The 15,288-nt window shown below is 31.4% G+C and overlaps 1 protein-coding gene across 1 annotated transcript; it reads right to left on the bottom strand.

Moving 5' to 3' along the window:
* Window positions 1-6,065: 6,065 nt before the first annotated feature.
* LOC139889367 (uncharacterized) lies at window positions 6,066-7,127 on the bottom strand. Its single transcript, XM_071872326.1, has one exon. It carries the CDS (start codon window positions 7,125-7,127, stop codon window positions 6,066-6,068), a length of 1,062 nt encoding a protein of 353 aa, XP_071728427.1.
* Between the last annotated feature and the right edge of the window lie 8,161 nt (window positions 7,128-15,288).

The raw sequence follows: 15,288 nt of genomic DNA, 5'->3' as shown, positions 1-15,288 counted from the left end.
GTAACGTCGTCAAAGGGACGAGGGTTACGTAATGTCCAACAGTCCCGTAACAATCTAAAAACCTCATTTCTTACCCCAATTACCGACTCCGTCACTTGTGGGAACGTTTTGTTTAATAGTTGTAGCCCGATGTTCTTGTTCTCACTTTGGTGAGAAGCGAACATTACTAATCCGTAAGCATAACATGCTTCTTTATGTTGCATGTTAGCCGCTTTTTCTAAATCACGAAGTCCAATATTCAGATATATTGAGTCAAAATAATTTCTTAACCCATTGCGTAAAATAGCATTTGGGTTCCCCGCAATATATGCGTCAAAGTAAACACATCGTAACTTATGGATTTCCCAATGTGATATCCCCCATCTTTCGAACGAAAGCCTTTTATAAACCAAGGCATTCTTGGAACGTTCTTCGAATGTCTTACAAACTGATCTCGCCTTAAATAGTTGTGCCGAAGAATTCTGACCAACTCTAGACAAGATTTCATCAATCATGTCTCCGGATAGGTCTCTTAAAATATTGGGTTGTCTATCCATTTTGTGTTTTTATACTGTAAAATAGACAAGAGTTAGATTCATAAAAAAGATACTTATTAATACAAGCAATTTTACATATATCATAAAGCATAAGCACACTATATTACATATATTACACCACACGAATACAACTATCTTATTCCGACTCGCTTGTTTCTTCTTCTTCGGTTTTGGTTCGTTTTGCCAAGTTTCTAGGGATATATGATGTTCCCCTAATACGAGCCGTTATTTTCCACATTGGTTTAGAAAAACCTGGTGGTTTAGAGGTTCCCGGGTCATTGTTACAACTTAAGAACTTCGGGGGTTGACGATACATATAAAGTTCATCGGGGTTGGAATTAGATTTCTCTATTTTTATGCCCTTTCCCTTATTATTTTCTTTTGCCTTTTTAAATTCAGTTGGGGTAATTTCTATAACATCATCGGAATTCTCGTCGGAATCCGATTCATCGGAGAATTGATAATCCTCCCAATATTTTGCTTCCTTGGCGGAAACACCATTGACCATAATTAGCCTTGGTCGGTTGGTTGAGGATTTTCTTTTACTTAACCGTTTTATTATTTCCCCCACCGGTTCTATTTCTTCATCCGATTCCGATTCTTCTTCCGGTTCCGATTCTTCTTCTGGTTCCGACTCTTCTTCCGGTTCCTCTTCGGGAACTTGTGAATCAGTCCATGAATCATTCCTATTTACATTTGACTCTTCATTATTATTAGGTGAGTCAATGGGACTTGTTCTAGAGGTAGACATCTATCACATAATATCAAACGCGTTAAGAGATTAATATATCACATAATATTCACACGTTAAAAATATATAGTTTCCAACAAAATTTGTTAAGCAATCATTTTTTCAAGTAAACACGGTCGAAGTCCAGACTCACTAATGCATCCTAACAAACTCGATAAGACACACTAATGCAAAATTCTGGTTCTCTAAGACCAACGCTCGGAAACCAACTGAAATGTCCCGTTCTTATTGATTAAAAACGTTCCATATTAATTGATTTCGTTGCGAGGTTTTGACCTCTATATGAGACGTTTTTCAAAGACTGCATTCATTTTAAAACAAACCATAACCTTTATTTCATCAATAAAGGTTTAAAAAGCTTTACGTAGATTATCAAATAATGATAATCTAAAATATCCTGTTTACACACGACCATTACATAATAGTTTACAATACAAATATGTTACAACAAAATAAGTTTCTTGAATGCAGTTTTTACACAATATCATACAAGCATGGACTCCAAATCTTGTCCTTATTTTAGTATGCAACAGCGGAAGCTCTTAATAATCACCTGAGAATAAACATGCTTAAAACGTCAACAAAAATGTTGGTGAGTTATAGGTTTAACCTATATATATCAAATCATAATAATAGACCACAAGATTTCATATTTCAATACACATCCCATACATAGAGATAAAAATCATTCATATGGTGAACACCTGGTAACCGACATTAACAAGATGCATATATAAGAATATCCCCCATCATTCCGGGACACCCTTCGGATATGATATAAATTTCGAAGTACTAAAACATCCGGTACTTTGGATGGGGCTTGTTGGGCCCGATAGATCTATCTTTAGGATTCGCGTCAATTAGGGTGTCTGTTCCCTAATTCTTAGATTACCAGACTTAATAAAAAGGGGCATATTCGATTTCGATAATTCAACCATAGAATGTAGTTTCACGTACTTGTGTCTATTTTGTAAATCATTTATAAAACCTGCATGTATTCTCATCCCAAAAATATTAGATTTTAAAAGTGGGACTATAACTCACTTTCACAGATTTTTTTTATTTCGTCGGGAAGTAAGACTTGGCCACTGGTTGATTCACGAACCTATAACAATATATACATATATATCAAAGTATGTTCAAAATATATTTACAACACTTTTAATATATTTTGATGTTTTAAGTTTATTAAGTCAGCTGTCCTCGTTAGTAACCTACAACTAGTTGTCCACAGTTAGATGTACAGAAATAAATCGATAAATATTATCTTGAATCAATCCACGACCCAGTGTATACGTATCTCAGTATTGATCACAACTCAAACTATATATATTTTGGAATCAACCTCAACCCTGTATAGCTAACTCCAACATTCACATATAGAGTGTATATGGTTGTTCCGAAATATATATAGATGTGTCGACATGATAGGTCAAAACATTGTATACGTGTCTATGGTATCTCAAGATTACATAATATACAATACAAGTTGATTAAGTTATGGTTGGAATAGATTTGTTACCAATTTTCACGTAGCTAAAATGAGAAAAATTATCCAATCTTGTTTTACCCATAACTTCTTCATTTTAAATCCGTTTTGAGTGAATCAAATTGCTATGGTTTCATATTGAACTCTATTTTATGAATCTAAACAGAAAAAGTATAGGTTTATAGTCGGAAAAATAAGTTACAAGTCGTTTTTGTAAAGGTAGTCATTTCAGTCGAAAGAACGACGTCTAGATGACCATTTTAGAAAACATACTTCCACTTTGAGTTTAACCATAATATTTGGATATAGTTTCATGTTCATAATAAAAATCATTTTCTCAGAATAACAACTTTTAAATCAAAGTTTATCATAGTTTTTAATTAACTAACCCAAAACAGCCCGCGGTGTTACTACGACGGCGTAAATCCGGTTTTACGGTGTTTTTCGTGTTTCCAGGTTTTAAATCATTAAGTTAGCATATCATATAGATATAGAACATGTGTTTAGTTGATTTTAAAAGTCAAGTTAGAAGGATTAACTTTTGTTTGCGAACAAGTTTAGAATTAACTAAACTATGTTCTAGTGATTACAAGTTTAAACCTTCGAATAAGATAGATTTATATGTATGAATCGAATGATGTTATGAACATCATTACTACCTTAAGTTCCTTGGATAAACCTACTGGAAAAGAGAAAAATGGATCTAGCTTCAATGGATCCTTGGATGGCTCGAAGTTCTTGAAGTAGAATCATGACACGAAAACAAGTTCAAGTAAGATCATCACTTGAAATAAGATTGTTATAGTTATAGAAATTGAACCAAAGTTTGAATATGATTATTACCTTGTATTAGAATGATAACCTACTGTAAGAAACAAAGATTTCTTGAGGTTGGATGATCACCTTACAAGATTGGAAGTGAGCTAGCAAACTTGAAAGTATTCTTGATTTTATGAAACTAGAACTTTTGGAATTTATGAAGAACACTTAGAACTTGAAGATAGAACTTGAGAGAGATCAATTAGATGAAGAAAATTGAAGAATGAAAGTGTTTGTAGGTGTTTTTGGTCATTGGTGTATGGATTAGATATAAAGGATATGTAATTTTGTTTTCATGTAAATAAGTCATGAATGATTACTCATATTTTTGTAATTTTATGAGATATTTCATGCTAGTTGCCAAATGATGGTTCCCACATGTGTTAGGTGACTCACATGGGCTGCTAAGAGCTGATCATTGGAGTGTATATACCAATAGTACATACATCTAAAAGCTGTGTATTGTACGAGTACGAATACGGGTGCATACGAGTAGAATTGTTGATGAAACTGAACGAGGATGTAATTGTAAGCATTTTTGTTAAGTAGAAGTATTTTGATAAGTGTCTTGAAGTCTTTCAAAAGTGTATGAATACATATTAAAACACTACATGTATATACATTTTAACTGAGTCGTTAAGTCATCGTTAGTCGTTACATGTAAATGTTGTTTTGAAACCTTTAGGTTAACGATCTTGTTAAATGTTGTTAACCCAATGTTTATAATATCAAAAGAGATTTTAAATTATTATATTATCATGATATTATGATGTACTAATATCTCTTAATATGATATATATACATTAAATGTCGTTACAACGATAATCGTTACATATATGTCTCGTTTCAAAACCATTAAGTTAGTAGTCTTGTTTTTACATATGTAGTTCATTGTTAATATACTTAATGATATGTTTACTTATCATAATATCATGTTAACTATATATATAACCATATATATGTCATCATATAGTTTTTACAAGTTTTAACGTTCGTGAATCACCGGTCAACTTGGGTGGTCAATTGTCTATATGAAACCTATTTCAATTAATCAAGTCTTAACAAGTTTGATTGCTTAACATGTTGGAAACATTTAATCATGTAAATATCAATCTCAATTAATATATATAAACATGGAAAAGTTCGGGTCACTACATGAGTCAACTATTTTGACCCTTTACTAATCTTATATGTATGGTACAAGAATTGTAGTAAAAAATATGAACTCATGTCGCCAAAATCAAACCCTGAAAGTCAAAAATTTCCAATCAAATATCAGTAGAATAACGATAATCGGACATGGTAATATGACACACCTTTACTTAAGTCGAACTTTAGTCGAGTTTGAGCTTGTGCATAAGTATATTAAACCGAGCTTAAAGCATATAAAAACTCTTCTAAAGCTATATTCGAGCTTTAATTAATAATATGTATACATCTTCTGAATTCAGGGTAACTACAATATGAATGATATTATAATTAAGTTCTATAATACAGTAATAAGATTATTTCAAATTAATTTTTCAATACTGATCTTTCTATGTTGAATGGTTTTTAATATAAAAACTAATTTTTAAAAAACATATGAAATTACTTTGTAGAGTTAAAATCTCATAGAACAAAGTTCAACCTTTATGGTTGAGCTCGAACAATATTGAATCATTTTTCAGTTGAGCTTGATCTTCCTCAGATCGAATTGATTGCACCCCTATTTATATAGTTCACCTCTTTAGTGGTAAAAATAATAAAAGAGGTTTGCAACATTATTTGCAAGAATCTACAATTATGATGGATAATAGCATTCAAAGTGTGTGAAATTTTGGCTGAAACCAGTAAAAGGCTTACTTTATTCTATATTTCTTCTATTTCTTCACGTAGTTCTGTTTCCTATTTTCATACATAAAAATAGGATCAGATTAATAGTGTATTCATTCAAGCAATCAATTGGTCTATCTGTTTTTATGCTCCGTGACACATTAAGGAGATATAATCTCGATGTATACAAGGAATTGTAGGGTAGGCGAAACAAAGGTGTATTACCAGAACGATAACACACCTTACAAATTCGTGATCAACTTAACAAACTCACTTTAGATGATATGTCTAACGTAAATTGCAGCATATGTACACCAATGCGATCAAAGACCTGCTCAAAGTAAACTCATCATTTCTGGTTTAAAATATTTAACTTTCATAAATTTATTTCATAATTATGATATAAGATTCACGTACATCATAGAATGCTACAGGGGAAGGAAAACGTTCTGATGCGTGTAAATACTCAAGTAGGTTATCTATACATATATGTTCGTCCTCCATATATATGCCTTGGTCCTTTCCCTACACAACTTTTTTCTGAACAGCCAAACTTTCTATTATAACACCCACTAGCAAGTTGCTAGAGAGCTTTAAAACCAATGATTACACTGGCTTTATAAGCCAAACATTCCAATTTACATCAACTTTGCCTCTACTTGAAAACCATAAAAAATGAAAAATTACAAATAGAATCAAATAAAAACGATTTCTTCAAAGCTTCGCCGGGAAAAATCATACTATTTCTAAATCTCCAAACGTGCCAAAGTAGAGCTGCAAAGATCACATACACCTTCTGTTTGGTCTTCTCATTCTCTTGCCAACTATCGAACCAAGGCATTACCTCGGACCAATCCATGAAAATGGGTAAATGGATGTCTAGCCAAATTCTAACTCGCCTCCATAGTTCAGAAGCTACACTGCAAGCAAAAAATACATGTTGTACGGATTCGAAATTATGATTACATGAGACACAATTGGTATCCTCAATTTCCAAACCTCTCCGAGCTAGATTTACACGAGTAGGTAATCTATCCATCGCCAATCGCCACAAAAAGATATTAATTTTTCTCAGTAATACCTTCAACCATCTAGTACACACATCGGTAGTTGGTAACAACCGATCGTCAATATATGCTCGCGTATTACTTACCGTGAAATCCGAGTCATCATCTAGACACAAATGCCATGAATCTGTCCCATGCGAAATTACTACATTCCCCAATTTGCCAATTAGATCGTTTAATAAAGCTTCATTTCTAGCTCTAATATCACGATTCCATGACCATTTCCACCCTTCATCATTGCATCTATCCGCTAGTAAACAATTTGCCTCCGTATCTAAATGAAACAATCTTCCATATTTATTTTTCAAGGCGTCAACCCCTCTCCAATTGTCCAACCAAAAATGTATAGAACGTCCATCACCAACTTTGAAATGTAATATATGATTCGGAATAATACCTTTATCTTTTGCCTTACAAAATGTATTAATAATATTGAACCATACACCCTTATGTTGTAAAGGCGACAAATCGATACCCGCACGAGCCCCATGAAGCACTTGTATTACCGACACCCATATTGCATTCGGTTGTGAAACGAACCTCCAAATCCATTTGAAAAGTAACCCATGGTTGAATGCATGTAGGCTCCCGACATCCAGACCACCCTTATCATGAGACGCCAAAACTTGATTCCAACTAACCCAATACATTTTTTTCGAGTTCTCCGAACCTCCCCAAAAAAAATCGAACGTAATTTTTCTAAGTTATTTATCACTGTTTCCGGGCATTTAAACAACGATAAATAATATATGCCCAAACTTCCCAAAACCGTCTTTACAAGTGTTAGGCGACCACCAATCGATAAAAGACTAGCTTTCCATCCTGACAATCTTTTCCGAAACCGATTTTCCAACTCTTTCCAATTTGAGATAGAGTTCATATTAGCTCCTATCGGAAGTCTCAAATAAACAAATGGAAACTCTCCTTTTGAACAACCAAGTTTTTGTACATACTCCTCTATTTGCAACTCGTGAACCCCAATGCCATATAGATGAGACTTTCCAACATTTATTTTTAAATTCGAAAAGCGATGAAAATCATTAAGAACCACAAGAGTGTTCATAATGCTATCTCTATTCCAATCGGACAAAATTATTGCATCATCCGCATAAGGACAATTTCAGAATTTCCCTCAAGCACGGACTTCACATTAAAAATGTCCTAAAAAGTAATTATTCAGTGATTAAACGAATAGTTAATAAGAGTATATATTAGCTACAACAATTAAGGATATCAAAGAGTAAAGTAAGATACAAAGTTGATTTGAAGAACTAAAATCTATTGACAAGAATCAAAAAATGCCATTTTTAGTATAAAAAAACATGCATATAACCTTTCGATTCTTTTTTATCAATATTCGGAAAGAGAAAAATATACGTAATCTTTATTTAAGAGGTATACCATAAAGGTGCGTCTGCAAAAACTCCAAAGAACGTTTCACCATGAAAACATAATAGGTATTAGCAGTGGCGATTCTAGGATCAAAATTCAATAGGGTCCCAAAAATTTATTTGATAACTTTCTTGCACAAAATATTGAATGTGTCGAGTCAAGTCGGGTAAAATCGGGTCGGGTCGGGTGAAGCCCATAACACAAACATAAAATTGAATAATACTCGCAAAATATAAGGTTATTCATATGTAGTAGCAAGTAATGGCACATACAGTAGCAATGACCCATACAGTAGCAATTTTAAAATATTATTTTAGTTAATGACCTATACAGTAGCAATTTAACAGTAGCAATTTTAAATTGCAATTTTATAACCTATTATCAATATGAATCGCATAACATTAACATTAGCTGTAAAATTGCAGTTTCACATTACTTTAAAAAAAGAATATGTTAGGTAGTTATGAGTGATGAGATTAGGGATTCATATACAATAACTACTACAAATTTTTTTGCCATTACATATACATCTTACTTGCAACCATATAATGCATTCACCATGAGTATTCACAATAAAACTTGTATATCTCTACAGAAAAATTACAGGTAATTTGTCATAATATATGTTTAATAGTAAATTTAACAAATTTTGTTCATTCTTAGACAAACATTACACATTCAGGTGGAAGAATTGTAATTTATGTCATGTTATATTACGGCATTTATTTTCATTATATCTTTGAAAATATTGTAAGATTTCTTAAATATTCAATGGATATCAATTAACCCGCTTAAATCATTGGATATGGATATAGATTGATGAACTAAATTTAAATGGATATGGATGAACAAAAACTAAATGGATATGGATATAGCTTCACGCCCTCACCCGATCCATATCCAATCCATTGACATTCCTAGGATGAAGGATCGAAGATAGAACCGTAAAAAATTGTTATGTAGAAGGAAGTCAAAAAGAATTAAAATTGGAATTAGACAAGGGTTTGTTTATTTTTATATCTAATATATTCAATGGCTCATACTATAAAAATCATATCATAAGTGGGTTAATTTCAAACACTTTAGTAGCCCAAACTATTAAACTATATTCTCTAAAAATTTATGGGGTCCCATTATTATATTTAGTGGTGTCCTATACGTAAAAAATAAAAATTTTGTGATAAATTTCGAAAAACTAGTGGTGTCACGGGACCCCGCGGGTCTTCACTGTTAGAAATTGGGTATGAATTAACTGCCGAATTCGTTCTTGAATCGTGTAATCACTATCTCTATAAAGTATTTCGACCCTACGATTGCCACGGTTGCACGAAATCTTTACAGGGATCAAACAAGAACGCAATCAGTGTTTTGGGCAACGAAATCACTGATCAAATTGTTAGAGAATATGTGTGTGTTTCTGTTGATTTTTATGAATGCAGAATGAATGAACAAAGACGTTCATAAACTGTTTATAGGAAAACAGTTAAACCGAAAGGGTGTAACCCTTCAGTTTTGGCGGGAAAATCGGTTATACCAAAAGGGTGTAACCCTTCAGCCAGGGGCGCTGCCCCTTGGACCCCGCAAGGGGGCGCAGCCCCCTTAACCCTCGCATTTTACGCGACAGTTAGTAGCCAACTCTTACGAGCGTGTACTCCACACTCTCCGAACCCGTTGGTAAGTATAGCTAGCTAACACCTGCATTCAAGTAAATCGCAACTAACTAAAATGTACGTTGGATGACACTAAAATCACCAACATTCACTTAAAGTCGCCACTCGGTATTAGGGAGTAATTGTTGTGAAATGGCCAGAATCATGATGTACTTTCAATATATTTTTTTTAATCAAAAATGTAAATAAGTAAAAAAAAAAAAAAAGTTAACTTATTGGAAACTTGTGTTTTCAACGACATACATTAATGAAACATATTCATTAATGAACTAGGAACATAATCAAAATCATATATCATGCGTTCCAAACTCGTTGTGCAACATATGTCGTTACAATGGCAGCAATAACATCATCCTAGTTGACTGTTAAAACTTAAAAGTTAATGTGATTCTAAATCTGTATTTTATATAGTCAAAACTAGTTGTGGCGCCCTCGCGATGCGGCGGACGATCGTTAGCTAAATTCGATTATGAAAAGTAAAGAAAAAAATAAAAGCAAATGACATAAACTGAAATCGGTAAAAAAAAACTCAAAGTATAAAAGGAATCAAACAATTATATTAATAATAGCAACATTAACGATTTGTAATAAGTGAAAAGTTATGTGGTTGATTCTTAGTAAATGAAATGTTATGTGTTTGATTTCTAATAAACGTAAAGTTAAACCATAATAATAATAATGGTTGTGGTTGAATTACGGAATATTGAAAGTTTGTTGTAAAATTATTGAAACCATAAAGTTCACTATTTATAAGGTTTTACCTTTTAGTGTATAGGTATAATTATGTGGTCGATTTATAATGAATGAGATGTTTTATGGTTAAATTATAAAATGTGAAAAGTTTGTGGTAAGTTTATAGAAGCTATAAAGTTAACTATTATAAAGTGTGCGGTTGAATTTTAAAAAACAAAAGTTTGTTATAAGTTTGTGAACCTTATGAAGTTCACTATTCATTGCTTCTATGCCTTTTAGATATATAGAGTAATATGACTTATAGTTTCATAAGACAAAATCGAACAAAAAATTTAAAAATTATCAAAAACCCTAATTGAAATAATATATAAATATATATACGAAAATCATCTACAAATCGTAATAAGAAATAATAGATATATGAAAAGTGATATAGACAAAATCAATATCGCCTGAGATGGAAACTCCATGATAGAGAGGTAGTAGCCGATATGTATTTACATAATATTTGATAGTATATGTTTGTATAAATGTATATATATAAATTTGGAATTGATTGATATGTAAAACCAATCCCATAAATAAAGGGATGGTTGTTAGGATTGTATGCTTGGAGGATAAGTCTTGTACCTTGTATTTAAACCAATTGAGGTTAATGAAACAATCACGGTTTAACATTCTTCATGGTATCAGTAAGCCAAATTGATCTTCTTCTCACTCTCTCTAATAATCATCCGCAATCCTTTTATCTTTCTCTTATTCTTTATCTACAAATAGCAAAATCCAAACATTCACCATCCTGCAGTTACTGTAAAAAATACTCGAAATTTTATTCCAATCACCCTTGAGATGGACAACAACAAGTATGAGTCATGGGCAATAGTTATTTAAAATTCACTGTCGTGCTTTTCTGATTATTGATCACATCATCCCTCAAGCAACCTTTTCTTCCAATTCTGCTACTTCAGACACCACCGCAGTCCCATCCTCTACAACCAAAACTTGGGCAAGACTATATGACATTGTATTGCAATGGATATATGAAACAAATTCTGGAGATCTGTTGTCCACAATTACGAAGCCGGAATTATACAACCCAAGACACTTGGGAACGTTTGAAAAATCTTTTCATGCCAATCTCCATACCCGCAAAGTCCGTCTTCAGCACAGGTTCAATAACATTCGCCTTGATGATCTATATAACATATCTTCTTATTGTCAAGAATTTAAAGTTGTAGCCGATCAGTTATCCAATGTTGGCCCTAAAATTGAAAACGAGCAATTGGTACTCCAAATGGTCACCGGTCTGAATGAGGCGTATGAAACCATTGCGTCTCATATTAATCACATGGAACAATTAGCTTGTTTTAATGAAGCATGATCCAAGCTAATCCTTGAAGAATCTCGAAAAGCAAAGCAGGCATCTCACTCGGCTGCAGTTTCTGGTACCGCACTAGTATCCACCACTTAGAATCCAGATACCGCAAAACCCTCTTTAAATCCAGCCAGAAATCAGCATTATTCGGGTTAATACAATCGGGGTAATCATCGTGGATCTAATAGGGGTAATCATCGTGGTCGTGGTGGTTTCAATAAGGGACGAGGAAGACAATACACCAGCAACAATTTCACTAATTCAACATGTAGCGACCCGTCCTAATCCATCTGGACAAAGTCCATATCGATTACAAACAACTCACAATAGTTGATTTCATTGCGAGGTACTTGACCTCTATATGATACATCTTACAAACATTGCATTCGTTTTTAAAAGACAAACTTGCTTTACATCGAAAGTTGACGACATGCATACCATTTCATAATATATCCAACTATAATTGACTTAATAATAATCTTGATGAACTCGACGACTCAAATGCAACGTCTTTTGAAATATATCATGAATGACTCCAATTAACATCTCTAATACGAGCAAATGCACAGCGGAAGATTTCTTTAATACCTGAGAATAAACATGCTTTAAAGTGTCAACCAAAAGGTTGGTGAGTTCATTAGTTTAACTTAAATAATCATTCCATCATTTTAATAGACCACAAGATTTTCATTTTTCATAAATAAACGTCCCATGCATAGAGACAAAAATATCATTCATATGGTGAACACCTGGTAACCGACATTCACAATATGCATATAAGAATATCCCCATCATTCAGGGATCCTCCTTCGGACATGATATAAATTTCGAAGTACTAAAGCATTCGGTACTTTGGATGGGGCTTGTTGGGCCCGATAGATCTATCTTTAGGATTCGCGTCAATTAGGGTGTCTGTTCCCTAATTCTTAGATTACCAGACTTAATAAAAAGGGGCATATTCGATTTCGATAATTCAACCATAGAATGTAGTTTCACGTACTTGTGTCTATTTTGTAAATCATTTATAAAACCTGCATGTATTCTCATCCCAAAAATATTAGATTTTAAAAGTGGGACTATAACTCACCATACTGTATTTCGTAGTAAAAATACATATAACATCATTGAACAAGTGTAAGGTTGGCCTCGGATTCACGAACCTATATCATTTGTATATCTAGTAAAACATATAATGGAAATCACATAATTTCATTTATTAATATATAGTATTTATATATTTGTAGTTATATAGAATTTATACTAGATTCCATTTAAAACGTGTACTTATATTATATCTTTGATTATATGTTATATATAGTTATTCGTTAAAATGATCTTTTTGAAAATAAGGATTTACTAATAGTAATAATAACTTTATTAATAATGATAATACTAATAATAAAATGATAATGATAATCTTTAATAATAATAATACTAATAAGTTGTTTTATTTTTTATTTTTATAATGAAAACCATAAAATTGATAATAATACATAATAATAATAATGATTAATATAATAATACTAATAATGATAAAAATAATAATTTAACTAATAATGTTAATCTTAATAACATGATAATTTTTAGTTAATAATAATGATAATAATAATACTTATATTAATAATACTCCTAATAATAATAATATTTAGTGATAATAACAATAATACTAAATAATAATACTTGGTAAGGATAATAATATCAGTAATAACAGTAATAATAATAATAATAATAATGATACTTACTATAATCATATTAATAATAATAAGTGTTAAATAATAACATTAATAGTTATAATTCAAATTAGAATAACAATAATAATATTAATAATAATTTTGGTAATGAGATATACCTTCCAAAACTTATAAAAACAAAAACCGCCTCGCACCGGGCTCGAACCCGTGACCTCTCAAACACCAGAAGACACTCATAACCATCTGGGCTGTGCCCGTTTTCTGATTCAAACTACCCTGTAATATATATAAACCATCATGATATGTTTTCCCCTATCCTTCATCTCCTTCCATTGAAACCAGTCGACCCGGGTTCAATCCCAATTCAATAATGAATTAACATATTTTATAACATTTACTCGAAGTAAGACTATCAGTTGTAAGTAGTCAGATTAATTAAAACAGGAAATAAACAAAAATTAATAACTGTTACAGCACCTGAAGAACAACTATAAACTCGAATTCAATCTCAAGATTTTAGAATGTTTCAGACTCTGATCATAACATGAAAAAGTATTTAATCCATTCATATAAACTTTATCAATCATCAGTTCAACTTAAAACTTAAAAAAAAACTCAAATTTCATCAAGAACGATCGGTTTGACTTTTGACTCGAAAACTTTGACCTCGAAATTGAACCCTGATAAGAAGAATTGAGACATGAGCTTTTCCAGATAGTTTGTGTGGAAGAATCCTAACGAAACTGCATTCTTAGTTTTAGAAATTTGGTTCGAATTTGGATTAAGAATAAAAGGGAGACACGAACAGGGGCAATCGAGGTTTTATCTGCTTTTTCTGTTTAATGTGATATTTTAAACAATTTTCGAGTGATTGTAATTGATAAGGGTGATACGGTATTGGATGAATTTGTTAGTAACTCAAAGAAATTGTTGGTTTCAGTTTGGTTTCGTTTGTTCTGTGTTTAATCAGAAAGAAATTAAGAACAGACAAGGAATGGATTTGACTGCTAACAACTCTCTTGGATTTGTTCATGATATAACACTGATTTGTACGAATTCTAGACTGGAAAACCAATCAACAATAGTTGGAAAACAATTGAAAACGGAATACGTATGAAATTTCTCTCATTTATACACAAATCCGTATATATATACATTTATATCTGTATATGTATGCATATATATATAATTCTGTATTTTATGTATTGACATATATATATATATATATGTATTATATAATTTGGTTATATATATATATCTATGTACATATATGTGACGACCCGGAAATTTTCGACTAAATTTAAACTTTATCTTTATATTATTCTGACACGATAAGCAATGTTTGTTAAGTTAAATCTCAAGGATTTTAAACTATGTTTATACATTCATTTAAACCTTGACCAAATTCCAATGATTCACGAACCATTAAATGAACATATATGAATATGTATGTATATGTGTATATGTTATAAATTGAAAATGTCAACAAAGTATTTAAAAGTATAATGCTTTATATGAATGTATTTGTTTCAATATGATTATCGACGAAATTAAAAAATATATATATTAAATGATTGAATTATCAGAAATATTGAATTATGATTACAAGTCTCTGTTGAGAGGTCCACTATGATTTGAGAAATCTATTCCTCTTAACGATATATTTGTAAAGCTATTTATAAATAAAAATAAAAAGTGTCATTTACGAAAGTTAGACAAAAACTATTGGAGAATTGGTTTCAATAATATTCTATTAATCTATTTTCAAACGTACAAAAACGTTTTCAGTTTAAAAATAACTTTATTATTAAAACGTATATAACTTTTATAAATATCTAGAATCACTTTTGACAACTCATTACTTAACCAGTATAATAAATATAACGATATTTATATTTTATTTCATTAAATATATATAACGATTTAAATTAATATTATATATATTTATACACGTATTATACATACATAGTTTTTATATTTTTACTATACT

Source organism: Rutidosis leptorrhynchoides, chromosome 2, assembly GCF_046630445.1.
Source record: "Rutidosis leptorrhynchoides isolate AG116_Rl617_1_P2 chromosome 2, CSIRO_AGI_Rlap_v1, whole genome shotgun sequence".
Classification (NCBI taxonomy): Eukaryota; Viridiplantae; Streptophyta; class Magnoliopsida; order Asterales; family Asteraceae; genus Rutidosis; species Rutidosis leptorrhynchoides.
This window is presented reverse-complemented; position numbering and strand designations above follow the sequence as displayed.